The 19,073-nt window shown below is 37.0% G+C and overlaps 1 protein-coding gene across 1 annotated transcript in view; it reads left to right on the top strand.

The window, feature by feature from the left end:
• The window catches only part of VAV2 (vav guanine nucleotide exchange factor 2), a 3,316,635-nt gene that overhangs the window by 865,912 nt on the left and 2,431,650 nt on the right, over positions 1 to 19,073 (top strand). Inside the window, exon 2 of the mRNA XM_044058536.1 lies at positions 15,465 to 15,581. Within this exon, the coding sequence (XP_043914471.1) occupies positions 15,465 to 15,581 (117 nt within the window). The remainder of the gene's footprint in view (positions 1 to 15,464; positions 15,582 to 19,073) is intronic.

Raw genomic sequence — 19,073 nt, 5'->3', positions numbered from 1 at the left:
ATTGGTGTCCTCTGAGGGGATTATGATAGCAAAAATACAAACTGGGATTAATATTTGTTCTATTTGCCTGAGATGACTTGCTGGAGGATGTACAGATTTAAGACATTTTGTAAGGAATTTAAATTTGAAACTGCTGTTTAAAGATCAAGCTGTATGTACACTGCAGAATGTGAAAAGATCCAGTGTATTTATGCCTATAAATTGACCAGTAGTTACATCTTTTTATAATATATGTGAGAATTACATTAATGAGGTGTTATAATATAGGTAGGTAGTGCTCCAAAATGGTATAAATTATCTAAATTAGAAAGGGATGCTTTGCACAAGTTACAGGATAACACTGAACTATTAAGCTATTTGACAAAAGGAGAGCATTTCTAATGAATCGGTGCAATTGTATTTCAGCTGTGAAGGAAGTATTCAGTTCATCTGGTTCTTTTTTAAAATCACTAGTGTCTTTGTAGATAGTTATTCATAAAGTAAAAATGTATTACATGATTTACAGTTGCAGGATGATATTTCATTGGATGCCTATAACTATTTGTATGTTACTTTATCAAAACATCCCTTATTATAGGGACTTCCTACATTTCACAAGGATACCCAGCATCCATGAATGAAACCCATTATATCTGTGAATGCGTGGATTACTGAGCCTATATTAATGTATTTTAGAATGTCGTCAAAACTAGTTTTTGTGAACATAATGACTTGTTTTAAGGATACAAATGATTTTTTGCATATGTTGTATTCATAGCAAGATGGCAAAAATAATCAAGATTTGGATTTGGACACTTAAAATATTATCTGTTTACATTTATACCAAATGAATTTGGTGTACAAGCTGTAAGGGAATAGTTCTGCAAATATAGTGATATGACATCCAGCATCACAAAAACAATGTATATTTTTGGATGTACTGTTGACTAAGTATTCATTGTTAATGAAGAACTTTATTATCAGTCTTCCAGTTTTGTGATTTTGTGATGGGTGTGCCTGTTGCTAATCCATATGCTAGTATAGCGTTATGTAAATAGGAAAAAAGTAATATTTGTTGTGATACATCCATATATAAAGATTTTATTTTGTTATGTAATAATTTTGAAGACGGTACATTTTTTAATCTGGGCAGGTTATACAGAGACCCTGATCAACTGTGTTGACTTTTTAATAACTGCACTGAATTTTTGTTTTTTAAGTTAAAATTTTGATTTACAGAAGTCAGCTTTTCAGATATCACTGTAGAGTTAGATGAAGGTAACTGTATGACCAAAATCTATATGAAGGATGTGCAAGTGGATCATTTTTTTATGTAGACAAAGTATTAATTCTAGTTATACCTTTAAAAGTGATAGTCAAGAGCCAGTTTTTAAGAATGAATAGACTACAAAGGAAGATGACTGTATAAGTGAAATCAATGCTATGTTAGTTGAGGTTTCAGAAAATGCATATGGTACAAATATGTTGCTTACAATGAAATAGAATATTGAAAATGCGAGTCTATATTAAAAGACTGAAGAGGTGTTTCAGTGAACACCTCTTGGTCGACATGTAATGAGCGAATGCTCAAAACAGTGGTTTCTTTCCCTGGGAAAGAAACCGCTAGCACAAACACACATGCACACACACACACACACACACACACACACACACACACACACACACACTTTAAAACATAACAACATGGGGGACTGTACCCCTCACACCCCCCTAAGTATACCAACTCTGAGATCACACTACAGTGAGGAAAGGGGCAAACACATGGGGATGGCCAAGCGATTTCTTTCCCAGGGAAAGAAACCACTGTTTTGAGTGTTTGTGCTTTAGTGTGTTCGCTCATTACGTGTTGACCAAGAGGTGTTCGCTGAAACACCTCTTAGGTCTTTTAATGTAGACCTGAAAATGCGCATGAGCTTAAAGCTAAACCATAATTTCCTTCTACATGCTGGCATTGTATTAATCCAGGTGTAATACTGTGCACTGTATTGCAAAATATAATAGGAGTTACCAGATTAGGTTATAGAAAGAAACTGGCCTATAGTAAGATCATTTGCTGATATATAAAAGTGGCTAAATGAGTGTTATGATTTTAGTTATAGGAGGTGCAGCAAGTTAAAACTGATGTTATGTTTTAAAGGGTAAACATGGTTTATGAAAGTGATTTAAATGCAATGGGTAGAGTACCTTTTTACGACTGTTCCTTTTGAAAGTCCGTTACAAAGGGAACTGATTTTTTTTTCCATTCAGCAACAGAAATCCTATGATTTCAACAGAAAATACAGTCTATCAAGCAGTATGTGATGTTTACCCTAGTTTTTGTGTATAGGGAAAAGCAATAGAAAATTGAGAGAGGGGAATGCCTGAACATCTGTCTGAGGTACAGAAGACAAATGGTTACAAATACTTAAGAAACAGAGTGTGAAGATGCCTTTAAATTTACAGTGATTCAGAAAATATTCTGTAATGTTAGGGGTGGTGGTATTACATTGGATACAGAATTAAGGGAGTAAAAATGGGTTATGTAGTTGAATGGCAATGAAAAAAATGGTTTGCAATACATCTGTTAGCATTAAACCCATTCTGAGACAGTGAAGAACTTCGAATTGAGTTACACTGTCTCTCATATACTTATATCTTTTTATGCTTTACTGACATTTTGTATTCTTTTATTTAATGGTTGCATTTTATTTGTTAACATTAACAATGTGTCTTTTATTCTGGAATCTACTTAAAAGATTGCCAGTGATTACTTTTTATTGTATTGAGAAAGGGTTTTAGCTGAAAGTTTTGCTGTGGATATTTTTGTTTTTCAATAAATAAAACGTTCTGATAGTTTGAACCACTTGTTTAGATTTTTACGTTTTTGATTTTACTTTTGGACTTCAGTTTGAAGGCTAACTTTATTTTGTTTGTCAAGTTTACGATGGCACCAGATTTGCAAGCTTGGTCAGCCACTACCCTTTGACATTAGCTTTTACCTTCAAGAAGTAAATGCCAAAGAGAAATGGCCCAAGGACTGAACCCTTGGGGTACACCACTAGTGACCGATCTTTTAGAGATGTTAAAGCTGCCAACCCTAACTTGCTGAACTCTGTAAGCCAATTTGCTATCCAATGATTTACATAGGAATTGACATTTAGTTGTATTTGTAAGTAAGCACCATTGCAAAGTAGTCACAGCCATTTTTACTGAGTGTTCTGAGACTTGATGGCATTTCTCACTTCTTGCATTCTAAGTAAATGGGACTGTGTTCTGATGATAGAAGAAAAGGCAAGGTATAGCTTTCTAGGAAACAAGATCACTTTCAGCATGTGTGCCCCCATGAAGGTATTCAGAGTTAGGAAAAAAAAAATTAGTATCTTAGGGGTATAGAAGAATGGCAGTAGAGAAACATAAGTAATAATTAGGATGTTAACAAAGCTGCAAATGCAGAACTAAATTTTATAATAAAGATAGTTGTAAATGGCTATGTAGACTGAGTGTGCAACAGTACTGAAATTGAAAATATGCATTGTGTGTGTCTATAGATAACATAGAATATTGCACATTATATGCTTTGGAAATATAGGTTTATAACAGCACTTGAAGCACGTGCATCAAAGAGTTCTACTTGTTATGGGAAAATTCTGCACAGCTATTAATAGAGATTAGAGAACGGTAGAAAAAATAGCCTTTAAGAAACTGGAAAGGTATAATCAGTTGGGTTTATACACAAGATAGGAGTTTGTGCCCAGGCTTTGCTTGAAGTGGTAAGATGCAAGATTATGTATTTCTGAGTATAGAGAAAAATAAAGGGATGCTAGAAAAAGCAGTAATGTTTCTATGGAAAGTAAACATGACATGTAAAGATGATGTAGGCACTGGCTGAGAGGGTGAATGGGATGAATGTTTACAAAGTTATAAAGAGTTTGTGTGTGTGTGTGTGTGTGTGTATATATATATATTTATCTAAAATGTATATTATACCATGACCCCCCATTAATATTCCAAAACGTGCACGCTGATTGGTCAGCGTGCACGTTGTAAATCGACTTATACTAATGGAAAATGTCCGGTCGCCCGGACATTTTCCATTAGTATAAGTCTTTTTTAAAACACTGTCTCGCTATGTTAAAGGAGTTTAACATAGCGAGACAGGTTTAAAAAAAGCAACGGAGATCTCCGTTGCTTTTTTTAAAGCTGTCTATCTATGTTAAACTCCTTTAACATAGCGAGACAGTGTGTAAAAAGCAACGGAGATCTTGCTTTCTCCATTGCTTTTTTTTTTAACTTGTCTCGCTATATTAAATGGGTTTAGCATAGCGAGACAGCTTTAAAATAAGCAACGGAGATCTCCGTTGCTTTTTTTAAACCTGTCTCGCTATGTTAAACCCATGTAACATAGAAAAACAGTAAAAAGCAATGGAGATCTTCCTTTCTCCTTTGCTTTTGCCCACAGCTCTGATGTACTGCGTAGGCATACGCATGCGCAGTACATCAGAACTGCCGCAGAATACCAGAAAGAAGGGCAGCAAAGAGGCATTATACAATGCCATTATTTAAGAAAAGTAATTATTTTTTTTCTTAAATAATGTCGTATAGTAGCAATAACGCACTTCTGGGTGTGGGTAATGCTGGATTTACTCACGGTTGGCTTTGTTTGGCCACTCGGGCTTCACCCTCGTGACCAAACCATGCCAACCATGGGTAAATCCAGCATTACCCACACCCAGGCGTAGGTTATTGCTACACACACACACACACACACACACACACACACACACACACACACACACAAGTCATCTGAAATATAGAACATCGAAATATCAATCATGCTTCGGTTGACACAGAAGATAGCTGACAGATATGCAAGATTGATTATCCCCAGGGTTGGGGAATATGTTCTTTCTCGAGAAATTGTGTGATCTTAGAGTTGGAATGTATAGTTAACTGGGGGTGTGGTGGATGCAGAGGGCTTGGCTTCCTACAAAAGCATTTTGTTTTACTTTGTATGTTCAAGGTTAAATCTTGAAGGATGTGCAAAGGCGCATCTGCATTTTGCTGTTGACATTAAGCATTCATTGTTGGATACTACATCTCTCTGTTTATATATATATATATATATATATATATATATATATATATATATATATATATATATAAAATGTGTGTGTGTTTGGGTGCAGTAAATCTTCTGATTTAGTTCACAGATAGTTGTAAAGAGAACTTCTGATAGCAGAGTTTGCTCAGGTAGAGGCATATCTTGTGAAGAGATTTTTGAATATTACTGTGTTGTTTTTTGTTAAGTGAATGTAATGCAAGTTTGGGTGTTTTTCTTAGGAATATATTGGATACCCTATGTCCAAGTTTTGTATTAGTTTTGTAGATATGTAAGAGACCTTAGTTTGGCAGATATGAGGGCTCTCTGCTATGCACTATTATGGCAGTGCACTTGGGGATGGGCAGTTGTTACTACGTATTGGTTTAAGGCAAATGTGTGAAACTGGCTGAAGGGAGGTGTTTTATCCAAGACTTGGAGAGGTGTGGAATTGTGAGTAAATAACTTTTTCAAAAAAAAAAAAATAGGAAAGAGAATTCAATTACTTTAATTATTTCAGTTTTGTTTAAATATTTGTTTTGCACTTGGTGACCAATGTGGTAATAATTCTTTGTACTTTTCTGCTCTTTTCCATCAGTTTACATGTTTAAGCTTGTTCTGGGATCTAACAATTGTATTTTTATTTACAGCTGTAGGAAGCTTGTGTTTCTGCATTATTCTTCACTTCTATTTCTACAAGTAGAATTACTTATAAAAGCTATCCGTTTGTACTTTAAACCTGCTAGCACATACTCTTGTATTTTAATTCACAGTTAAGGCAGAACTGTGAACTTCTGTGAAATTTTGAGCCTTAGTCATTCATTATTGCATTTTTTTCAATAAACATTATTACTTCTAAATTTCTGCATGGTCTGGTGCCCTAAACTGTTGTAGAAGGTCAATAGTGAGAGAATTATCTTTGCTCTAGTTTGTGCTTCACTGCTTTTATATTCTGCTTATCTTTTGCCTACTTAAAGTTGCATTTTGTATCTGTCCCAAGTCCCACTAACACATTAAGTTAAAGTTTCTGAAAGAGCTCCAATATTGCCTTTATTATTGTGTGCCTACCTGATTGGCCTGTGGGCATACCTAGTTTAAAGCTTGTTTTTTTTTCTGCTTGTACATAAGCCTCGCTTTTGCGCAAGTCTTGGCTCAGTACAGTTGCTTATAGTTTGGCAATGACATCAGAGAGTTTCAGAGATTTTGTTTGCATCTGAAGCCATCCTTGACAATAAAATGAAAATAAGTATTACTTTACATTTGTATTGTGTGTTTTCATAGCATTCTCAAAGATTTCTATACTATTTTTTTTATTTTCTTGCACTTGCTTCGAGTTTTAAGTTGCATTTTTCCAGTGTTGTAAGGCTGCTGTTCTGCATTTGTAGTAGTTCATATATACTGTATCTACTCTTGCCAGTGCTCTTTGGCATCTATTTTTGTGGTTCCCTAGCACTTGGGCTCCAAACCAGTCAAAGTCTGTACTGTTGTGACAGGAGACTGCTGATTTCACCTATCTGAGCTGGGAATTGCTGATGGAAGGCATATTGTGTGTTTACCTGATTGGCCTATGGGCATATACCTATCTATACAAGTTTAAAACTTGTTTTGTGAATTTAAACAAGGCTCGCATTTGCTTTGCACAGCAATGGTTAGTGTTGCCCTGTATATATATACAATCACTAGAAGTTGTTCTTTCTCTATAAAAACTACCCCTGAAAGTTTTCATAGTCCTGTGCTACTCAAGGAATAACTAGTTTGCACACTGAGTAGCATTGCTGCATGTAGTTAACTGTAGATTATTACAGCAATCAGAATTATCACTGCTTAAAGAGAAACTGGTTTACGTGCTGGGCAGCATTGCTAGATAGGTTAGCTGTAGATTGCACTAAGTAAGCAGCCATTCCTCGGCCAGTTCTAAAACACCCCATCCCATGTTCTTTCCTTGTAAAGCACATATCAAGGACTTACAACCATGGATATGCATTTTCCTGCAATCTCTGCATCTAGCTTGGTAGACATAGGTGTCCTGAGGGCAATGTAGGAATTGTTTTATGTACACTGGCAATGACTTAATTAAACAGATGAATGCAGTATGTGAGAGAGAGTTGCACAGTGTCACTGGAGGAAAGACTCTCACATACAGATACAAAAAAATGTAAAACAGGTTGTCAGCGACATACACACAACACTCGCTGCACATGCAAAGGACCAGACAGATAGACCCACACATGTGGAGTTGCTCACATGTAACTTACCCAAACCTCAAAGGCCTCTCAAGTGCAGTCCTCAGAAAATTTGCCTGCACACAGGCAAAACAACTCCCACCACAACACATAAAATCACATCTCATTGTGTGTTAGAAGGTGCAACACCACACAACCCAGTATTTTGGTCATAGGAGACTCCATAGTGAGACATAGTGGTGTTCCTCTCACCGGGCTGGATAAGGAAATGGTTACAGTTAGTTGCCATGGGCCAGAATTTGCCATGTCATGCAAGCACTCAACTCACTAAACCACAAGTACCAGTATGATACAGTCATAGTCCATGTGAGTGTAAATGACCTGAGAAGTACTCCCTTGGACTACATGAAGAAAGACATGATTGAATTCTCAGAATGTGTCACAGGCAGGTGTGAGCCTAGCACTGAGCAGCATTCTACCACCTTTTAAGGATGATGCCACAATATCAACAGAAAATGATTGACTTTAGTAATTGGCTTAGCTACTGGTGTCATTACAAAGGGGTCCAATATTTGTCAGCCTGGGAGGACGTGGTTGATAGGCCACGCTTATTTGCCAGAGATGGTCTTCACCTGTCATTACTAGGCTTTTGGATAATGGCTGAAACATTATCCTCCCCTTTAGTGCCTTTTTAGGCATTGCCAAAAAGACAAACCTTCCAACATAGCAAAATCTACTCAGGATAAGCTTAAAGGTATTAATTACTCAATCCTGGGAGTCTCAACAAGAAACTACACTCCTTGGAAGCACCCCTCTCCCTGGTGAGGGATGATGTCTGTGCAGTTCCTGAACATGATTCAAAGCCAAGGAAAACACTCTGGCAGTGTGTGGTTATATAATATCTTTCACATGTCCTGATCACCCACTATACATGAAAGGACAAAAGGTGGAGGCGTATTCATCTACATAAAGTATATGCAAATCTTGAGACTGGTCAAACAATATGACATGCTTGAGCTACTCATGTCCAACTAATCATAGGAAAAATCCATTACCATATCCTTGCTAGCTATAGGTTCCCCACCATGAGCCAGGAAACGTATGCATCATTCCTGAATTCACATGAACCACTTACCATTCTCCCCAATACCATACTCATGGGTGATTTCAGCTACCCCTCCAGTAACTGGGAAGTGTACATAACCACTAACATGTAGGCTCAAAGATTTCTAGACTTTGTCAATGCAAATGTCCTGGAGCAAACCCTCTAAGGCTACAGATGTCCTAGACCTGGTACTCACAAATGGGAGAGTTTTGCATCCCCCCCCTCACCATGAGTGTGAGGTCCTCATTAGTTAGATCAGATCGCAAAGTAGTATCCCTTGAAATAAATATAAAACTAGAAACAGCACCTAACTTCAAAACCTTTAAGAACTTTTCTAAGGCAAATCACCTCCTAATAAGTAATAGCATAGCTAGTTTCCAACCTCTCCCAAATCCCGAAAACACAGAAGCCTACACAAAAACCCTGTATGGCCATATAAACAACTGCATAGAAACAGCAGTAGCAGTCTGAAACAAGCCTATGACAAACCACAAAAACAAGCCAACCTGGTGGACCCCTGGTATAAATAAATTGTGTAACAAAAAGAAAATCCTGTCTGGTAGTAAGAGAGAGAATGTGTACAACAGAGCAAAAACTCATTCATTAGTCTAAACAAGCAAATCAGGGGACTAGTGAAGTCTTCAAAAGCAAATTTTGATGCAATAACAGCCTCTTAAGCTGAGGATAACCATAACGCATTTTTCAGCTATGTCTGTAATCTGAAGTGCAACACACAACAATGTGTGGAATTAGTTGTAGACAGCATTACCTATACTCAGCCAGAAGACTAGCAAATCTGTTGTCAGATAAATTCAGCTCAAATTTCACCTCCCCATCACCTCTGGTTACCCCTCAAGAAATATCCTCCACCATTCCTCTACCAGATGTCACTAAAGGACAAGTCGCTACTGCACTCTCTAACACTAAAACCATGGCTTTTATGGGTCTTAAAAATATTCAAGGATGCTCACTATGATCTCGGCTTTCATTCCTGTGGAGTGGAGGACAGCAACAGTCATCTCTCTACATAAAGGATGACCATCAACAGGCCTGGGCAATTACTGACCCATAAGTTTTACTAGTCTTGTATGGAAGACCATGGAAAGAATAATTATGGACTTGACAAATAATGACATAGAAAACCTCCAAACACTGGACCTACCCAGTTTGGCTTTGTCAGGGGGTGGTTTTGCTTGCTTAATCTGGTGGGCTTCTTTGAGAAAGTCACTAGGGCCATGGACCGTGCATACTGCCTACTTTAACCTGACAAAGGCATTTGACATTTTCTCATATGGTATTATAGATAAACTCACAAAACTGAGTATAAATCCCTGTGTCACCAGATAGCTAGCCAAATGGCTCATGGCTAGGACACATGTTGTTAGAGTGGATGAATCCAGATCTAGCATATGGCCAGTTACTAGTGGTATGCCACAGGGCATATTGCTGGGACCTCTCCTGTTCAGAATGTTCTTTTTCTGAAGTCAGGGTTAATGTAGAAGGCCTTTGGCTGACTAAGTTTGCTGATGACTAAAGTTGGGAGTAATCAATGAATCTCCCTGTCATGCCGATATCTTTCACAAGGGTCTGACTTAGACAAATGATTGGTTGCAGAGCCATGGCCTAAAACTAAATGCAAAAACATGCATAGTCATACCTTTGGGAAGTCAAATACCCCTGCAAATTACAACATTAATAGCACACCCCTAAGAGTGGGCTCGGAAGTAAGAGATCTAGGTGCACATATATAGTAGCCTGAACTTTGGTAGTCATGTGTCCACAGTGGTGAGGAAGTCCTGCGTGGCACAGCTTATAAGTAAAGGCATTTTTATTTATTTTATTTTTTACTTATCATTTGTCGACCGGGAAAGTCCGACTAGGTTCCACAGAGCCTGTTTTCAGCGGAGGCCCGGGGAGAAATGCTCCAGATGCATGTCTTTGGAATGTGGGAGGAAACTGGAGTACCCGGAGGAAACCCACGCGAACACAGGGAGAACATGCAAACTCCACACAGAAGGCACCCCAGCCGAGAATCGAACCGGTGAACCTCTTGCTATGAGGTGACAATGTTAACCGCTGCACCACTGCACCGCCCATAGGCATGATGTCCAGATCCGAGGAATTTATAATTACACTGTTCTCAGCCCTCATTAGACCAGTAATTGAGTACAGTGCACCTTTTGGCATGTACTTAAATCAACAGAGTGGCCCCAGTGATTCCTTACAAAAAAAATACAAGGTGTAAACTACATGTCTGATGAGGATAGACTAAAGGACTATCCCTTAACCCTGCCTCCTAACAACTGTTAAGGGATGATCTATGCCTGACCTACAAGGCACTTACAAATGGAACTGTTACACATTCACAAGACTAACTGCATGAAGGTCACTCAATCTGGGGGTCTAAACCTGGTCTGTGACACAAACAAAGCATGTTAGAGGGACATATGTGTCTCAGAGATTGTCTCCTTCTCTGGAACATGCTTTCTATTCACATAAAGCAGAGTCTTTCCCTGACCCTTTTCAAACACGGATTGAATCAATAGATGGGGGATCATAGATTCACTCTGGGGGTGATGCCCTTGTCCCTTATGGACATGAGCTGTCTGTAAAATACTCAAAGGCATAGGCACAAACCCAAGACATCCTCTAGCCCTTGAGGTTTGAAAATCGGGTAAAGTTCAGGTAGTAATGGCTAGGCTTGTAAGGAATCTTAAGCCATTAGCATGGTAATCTCCTATGAACTGTAGCTTAACTACATTTTAACATGCCATCTGCTCAGAAGTGACCTTTTAGTTTTAGAACCATGAATAATTCAGGACAGTTCAATAACTTATCTCTAGAAAAAAACTTGAACTTCAGGGCAACATAAGAGCTTTTAACACACACATTACGGTAAGAAATTACTTGTGGGATACCAACTTATATAGTCTCTTTTCTTATTTTTGTGTTCTGATCAGGCTGATTGACTGGTTGTCTATAGTTAGAGAATATGCCTTGTAGGACATGCATTATTAAAGACTTCTGTGCCATTATGTATTTAAGAGACAGTGTATCAAAACATATATATATATATATATATATATATATATATATATATATATATATATATATTTTAAACACCTTTATTAAATTATCACTTGTGAGCAAATTGGCATAACTAGGGAAATTATTTTTTTTTGAGCTATGAGAACTGGAATTGCTTAAACGTAATAAGGCTTGCTGAGTCTAATTATGATGGCTGCTATAAAGCAATTACTAGAAATTGGATATCAAAGTCTAAACCAACTTTACTAGAAGTAGTGAAGATAGTAATGGAGATAAAACAACTGGAACTGTGATATTTAGAAAAAGGTAAGAGCAAATTACAAAGGAAAAAGTGGGAAATATGGGTGCAATACATGCAAAGGAGGAACAAGGTTTAAAAGATGGCAAGATCTGAATGAGTTATGCAATGGTTGACTGCCAATGACTGGATATATTAAAAGCTACAGTTGTCTGCATGGTTTGTAATGTATAATATTTACAGCTGTGGTTGGGTCGCTATGGTTTATTTTCATTTAAATAAATGTATGATTGCCTATGTCATGCATGGTAATTTTAATAAAGGTGATTAAAAAAATAACAAATGTGATGTAAAATCTAAGCAACATTACATATTTTTTTTCAATTCATTTCTTCTCTCAAACCTCATTGCTCCTTCAAAACATTTTCTGTAAGTGTTGTTCCCACAATTTCCATTTTTATATGTAATTTACTCCTACCCTTTCCTAAAGATCCCACTTCATGTTCTTTCATCTCTGTTGCAATATTCACTACTTCAAGTATAGTTGTCTTACATTTTGATTTCTATTTTCTAGTAATTGTGTTTTTGCCACTAGAATTAAACCTTAAAAGGGGCCTTGTATGCCTAGGCAATTCAGATCCTGTATCCCAGCTCTAAGAAAAAAAAAAAAAAAGTCCTTAGTTACACTCATTTCCTCACGCAGTATTCCTGACAAAATACTCTTTAGGGGATTTTTAAAGTCTGCCAACTCATTACACTCCCAAAACATGTGTTCCTAGTTACTCTTCTTCCCCATCATAACTCCCAACATTTGCCTGGGGAAAAATTCTTTGGAGTCTGCTTGAGGTATAATTTATAAACACACCTGTGCAGACACTTCCAAGCAAAAATCCTAAATCTTCTAGACAGTGTTGCATATTTGGAAGTTATACATATGCCCTCACATTGCTACTTTCTGAATTGCATATCTGATCTCTCTTCCCAATCTTTTTTGACCTCTTCTGATTGATTTCTGTAATTATCGTGCAATATTTCATATACCCTACTAATTACCTTTTAACAGCAGCTTCTGTTCTAGATTCAATTAAAAAATTCAACCAGTGCAGGTCTTTCATTTAGGATTCTCCTATCCTTTTCTCTTTGTCTGTACCCTGATATCAATCCCTGCTAGGGAAGGCCATCACTAGCCTGCAGTCCTAATGTCTTCTTCCCCTGTTCTCATTCTGTTATCTTTCCTTCTCTAAATGCTTGCTCCCAATACCTTAGTTCCTTTGCCCTGAAACATATTTTTAAGAAGAAACATGCACATCTCTCATGAGAGAAGACACTGTAAAGAAACTTTTAATAGCAGTTTCCATTTTCTCAGTGCATTGTCTTAGTGAACAGTGTAAAGTGTCTGACCTTTCAGGAGCAATGGTAATTTTGTCTAGGTTTCAGTTTAGTTACTTGTAGTCATGATAATCTTAAAAGCTTATACAGAAGTCATCACTATAGCAGTATAGTGCACCTTGTGTACCATACATGTTTCAGTAAATATTAAAGGTTACAGAGGAAAATACTGACTGTAGCTGGTAACATTTTTCATGTCTTAGTATACATTTTTTGGCACATTTCTGTTATGATTTGTCCTGATGTACTTGACAGTTTTAACTTCTTCTAGCGACTCTTTTCATGGTAATGGATGGCCAGCTTTTTAATTATTCTCATCCTTTTTAGTAACGGTTACAAACTACTTTGTGGATACAGACTGTTTGGATCATTCTATAATTCAAAATGAACAGAAAAATGTGGTGGACAGATTTTACACTGTCTTTCAACAATTCTTATTTACATTTCTGAGGTAACCAAAACCTCAAGCTGCAGGGGAAAAAGACTTGTGCTAAAGCTCGTGGTACCTCAGAAACTGAAATGTTAATGTTTCCAAGTAATTGCATTATTCTTAGTAAATATGGGCCCCTAGAAGGTTAGTTCCATGAGCAGTTGCCTAGTTTGTCCCCCTTTTCCTTAATGCCAGCCCACTGTATGGTGTTCTAAGTCACACTGTTTTACTGCAGTAAATATGAGGTTACTTAGGAAACATTTTTGATTGTTCCTTTGCATGAGCATTATAGACTGAACTCAGTCAAGTCTGTTGTGCCATTTTGTTTACTTTCACTTAACACCCATAGCTCCTTATGGCATCCCGATCCTGTTTGGATTTGGCTTCTTTAACTAAGTCACTTGCCCATTAATAATAGACATTGCTAAAAAGGACAAAGATTTATTAATAAAATGACACTAAGGCTGTTAATCTAGGATGTGTCCTGTAGTAGAGAAATTAATCACTGTTTGCCAGTTATTCATATTTTCATATTTATGATCGTACTTTCATAACTGAGAGACCTATATGCTGTTGAGGGGTATGGTGTAAAATACCATGATGAGAGACTGGAAAATACATTGTCAATGTCCATTTATATCACACTGTACTTGAGATATTGCTAGTTTGTTAATAATTAAGCAATTGAGTAATATTTCAGTATATACTTAATATTTCAACAAAAAGTGACTTACAAACAGCTATATGGCTCCAGATGAAACCTTAGATGATGATGAATAAAACTTTGATAGTTGTAGTTTAAATTGCACATCTTGAGAGGTATTCAGAGTTATTTATATTGCTAAATATACAAGTAAGCGTTTGTCTTCATATGAATTTCTTGCTGTCATGTGAAGGCTTATATTCTGGCTAACCAAAGGGAATAACTATATATGTATGTATGTATATATTATCCATTTTCCAAGATATGACACATTGTGAAAGTTTAACAAAAAATTTAATTCTTGGTTTTTATGAGTTAATAATATGACAGTATTTATGGAAAGACCATGAATGCATTGACTATCATCACCACAAAGTACTATTCTTACTGATAATAATGCTATTTGTACAGTTTTAATAGCTTAAAATAAAATGCATCACACTTGAAACTTAAAAATGAAAGTGAAAACAAAAGTTAATTCAAATGCAGCAATCTGCTTGCTAACTACAGAGCATAATAAATGATTGAATAAATCTTTCAAACTCCATTGGGTAATGGAGAAAAATCAACATCTTCATGTAGTAGAGAGGATTTTTCAGAACCAAATGAGTGATTTATGTGTGTGTGACTGTTGGACTGTGATCATCACTTTTTAGCCATATGTCTGAATCTGTTGCGTTCATTCTGGTACGATTAAGCCATGTATGCATATAGAAAGAACTTTTCACAAAGAAGGAAAACAAGGCACTCATTTACTTGATCATTTTAATGAGTCTCTCATACATTTAAGATTTTTTCTTTTGCTGCTTCTGGTCATCACTGTGAAATCTGCCAGCACACAAGTTACCTCATACTTCAATAGTGCAACTTCAGGCAGATGTGAATGAGTTAGCTGTCATGTGATCAAAGGATCAAAGGGGAGGTTATAGGCTCGTAACATAGGCAATGAAGATAGGATTAAGTGTGCTTTATGTTATATTATATTTGCATCTTTAAGTCCAGTTATTAAAAAATAAACACTTTTTCAGTGCAGTCGAGGATTACTTTTACAGTACAACATTTCATATCATTTGAATCAAAAGTTTATCAGGTTAAGTCAGATTAGTAGGAGTTAAATTCTGTTTAGAGTGCATTGATAAGTCCGTTGCTACTGGTGTTGTTTTTTTTTGTCTAGGTAATCCTAAAAGTGTACTTTTTCTGTACCTTGTGTTTTGTGTATAAAATTAGTGTTGCAATAGTTTATTAGAAGATGTATTCTATTTTAACTCTCTCAATTTTTTTATCACTACAGTTTCTATGCTTAAAGAACATACGCACCTTTCTAAAAGTCTGCCATGATAAGTTTGGATTACGGAACAGTGAGCTCTTTGATCCATTTGATTTGTTTGATGTTCGGGATTTTGGCAAGGTAAGATAAAATTTCTTGTTTGCTTTGCTGAACTTTTTAAGTTGGTATTATGCATTTGAATTCAGGGTAGGTACTTTGTCATATAAGCTGGAAACCTTTGTGCAGCTCTTGTGGGGTCTGTATTAGAACATTGAAGTTTCAGAACTTCGAATGTTCTAATATCGAACCCAATTCAACGAACGCTGACAACATCGAACATTCAGAACAGCAAATTTTTTCCTAGAGAAAAAATTTGCTGTTCCGAATCAGATACACACAACACAAGCGCACCAAACAAACAGCAATCCACACACATACACCTAAAATCTTACATCTAACCCTACACTAAACTGTACATACACCACTAACTATCCACTTACCTTAACCCAAACCCTAACCCTAAGGTCCGTCACTATCGCACACTCACCTCACCCGTGCCCTAACTCATCTACCCCACCCTAACCCTCAGGTCCACACAATCGCACACATATCTGACCCGCGCCCTAACCCTAACCCTAACCCTCACGTCCACACAATCGCACACTTAACTGAACCTGACCCGTAATGTTCCAGCACAGCCCTGAAAGTAGCGAAGGGACAGAAACGGACAACCAAATTCTTTCCCTGGGAAAAAATTTGGTTGTATGTAGCTTCGCTATTTTCAGCGTTCACTGAATAGGGTTCGATATTAGAACATTCGAAGTTCTGAAACTTCAGTGTTCTAATATAGGCCCACTCTTGTGGTCTCTTAATTACTTAATAGTTATCATTTTTGAAACTCATAATTATTCTATTTGTAAATGAATTAATAATTCAGCCCATGTATCACACAGCTATTAATTAATTCTTTTGGAGCTGGGCCTACTCCTTTGTTTCATTGAACCTTCATCCCCTAAAGCTTTGGGAAGTTAAAAGCCATTATCTGTCAAGTTTTTTTTTTCCTGTTGGTGTTGTTTTAATGTTTCCGGTGCACATGTAATTGCTTTTATATTTGTTTAATTGATACACAGTGCAAATCATATAGGGCCATGACAGTTTTGTCAAGACAGTTCTCCTAAACATGTTTTGATAAGAGCATTTGACAATGTGTCGTCACATCACAATTCACTGAATGTAGGTTAGCCATGTTTGAGACTGAAGAATACTCAGGTTTTCTTTACTTGAGTTGCATTTTCATCTGCAAGTTAAGGTGTGTGTGTGTGTGTGTGTGTGTGTGTGTGTGTGTGTGTGTGTGTGTGTGTGTGTGTGTGACTTATCAATGCCTGATGAACACTTAGGGTATATGTTTAGTCCATGAATGTTTTATTTATTAATTTTTTTTTTATTTTATTTTTTTTTTGCCTCTAGCACCTGCAGTTTCCCTTCTAAGTTATTACCTGACTTTTGTAGCTAATGTGAGCCTTGGGTCATTCTTGTTTTCCCTGTTAGTCCAAAGCTGATGCCTAATTTAAGTTTGACAGATGTATTATGATCATCCTTCCTTGGCGTGCTCAGTGACTCTTCAATTTCAGGACAGACAAAAATTGCTATTGGGTGGAAATTATACCTTAGTTTCATTTACAAGGAGCACTTCAGGAGCTTTCCTCTGTTTCATTCAGTCTTCTTCACTTGAAGCTTCAACTGGAGAAAACAAGATGGTTGACGATTCAGCTCAAAAGATCAGGGAAGGGGGCATTTTTTGCATTGGGATAAGCCTCCTATTTCTTCCTACACCATCTTCCTTATACACACTAGCTCTATGGTCACACAACCAATCACAAGAAAGAAACTGCAATAGAAAAGTAATTACTGCCATGTGCAAATGGAAGCTGTACCAGAATTGATATCCTGTAAAGGAGATCTTCTAGTGAAGTAGAGATTGACCGGTTTGAATCTCATTCAGTTTGCACTTAATAAATAGTAAGGCAATGGCCTCACATGGTGGGGGATTTTGCTTAATTTCAGTAATGCTGGTTGATAGACATGCATCAATCTAGTGTACATATCCCTCTTGCAAGATCTATGACATAGAGTGGTTACTTTCAGCTACTGCAAACTGGTAGTGCAGCAGTGAGAGAAGCATGCTTCTTTTTTAGGGAGTTCTACCCAAGGAGTGTAATCATTGTCCAACCTGAATTTGTGTCTGCTTGGTATAGCATATCAGCACATTGTCTCTGCACCCGTCAACTCAGCTGAATGTATAAACATTTCAGCCATATTTCTCAGCAATCATAGACAGTATTTCTGTGCTGTACTTTTCAATAATATATTTATAGTAGCATTAGGTTGGATGGTTAATGCTTGGCCCTCCCTCTGGCATGAGATAACCCATTGTGTCCTGAACGTAGTATTCTGACATGACGAAGGACATACTCAAAACACGTTTACTGGGGCAGAAGTAAGACCTCTCAGGGCTAAGAAAGCAGTACACATGATTAAAGTGCTGTTTTTGACTCTAGCACTTGGAGTTATTAAGAACAGAAAGACACTTGTTGCTTCACTTCCTGTTGCTGGGAGAGATGCTGCATTAGGGAGTTGTATTCTAAGCAGAGTAGCTAACTTGTGAGTGAAAATTGTACAATACTGTTAATTTTGTACATATAAAGAAGTTGCTGTGGTATTCCTTCTTAGGGATATAATAGGAGATTAACAGATACTTTTCAATGTTTTTCCCTGGTTGGTTTAGGTTCAATTCATTCTGGAATAAACAGACAGTAGATGATTATTCAGAGGGGCTATCATGTACAACCTCGTGTTTAGGATGAATCATTTTTCTACAAATATTAATTCCTTACAGTGATACAGACTTCAATGGTGCATGGCTAACAGACAACTAGGCACATGAAGATATTGAACCACTTATGCTATGTTTTGACTGTAGGGAAAGAACAGCACAAATTTTTACCATGATTTATCTGCAAATCCAAAAAGTGTAGGGTTTCCTGGAATGCCATTTCTGGACATACAGTGCCCTGAAAACCAGTAGCATAGCAGGGCTGACACATGAGTGAGACCAATGTTTTTACTCCGGTGGTGTCACACTGTTGCTGTCAGATTGTTGTTGTTCAGGGTAAAGAGGGTAACAAATAATGAAAATAACAAGGGCCAACTATTGATTTCTGCCATTTTTTTAAATATATTAGACACCTACATTTTAAATATTTAATTTTTCTTATGCTCTGCTTAGCATCTTCCCTCATGTTAGAGATTAATGCCTTTACTTTTGGCTGATTGCAATAGTAAATTTTAAATCATTACTTCAGTGTCCTTTATTCTCTTTTGAGTATGTCTTCTGTTCACTTTCTTCCTGTTTTGTGTTCTTGCTGCATGCGGTTGTATGTAGTTGAACTTTGTGTGATTATTCTACCTTGGTGTTTCCATAAAGGTTTGTATTGCTTCAATTTCTGACAATACCCAATGACATAAGGCCTTCCCTGGATTTCATAAACATTTTGCATATCTCATAAAGCCACACAGGTAGTTCTGTGTACTGCACAAGCAGTTCTTGATTCATAAACAAGAGGGTTGAGAGGT

Source organism: Protopterus annectens, chromosome 16.part0 (genome assembly GCF_019279795.1).
Source record: "Protopterus annectens isolate FY-2018-M chromosome 16.part0, PAN1.0, whole genome shotgun sequence".
Classification (NCBI taxonomy): domain Eukaryota; kingdom Metazoa; phylum Chordata; order Ceratodontiformes; family Protopteridae; genus Protopterus; species Protopterus annectens.
The sequence above is the reverse complement of the archived record's forward strand: the minus strand, read 5'-3'. Positions and strand labels throughout refer to the sequence as shown.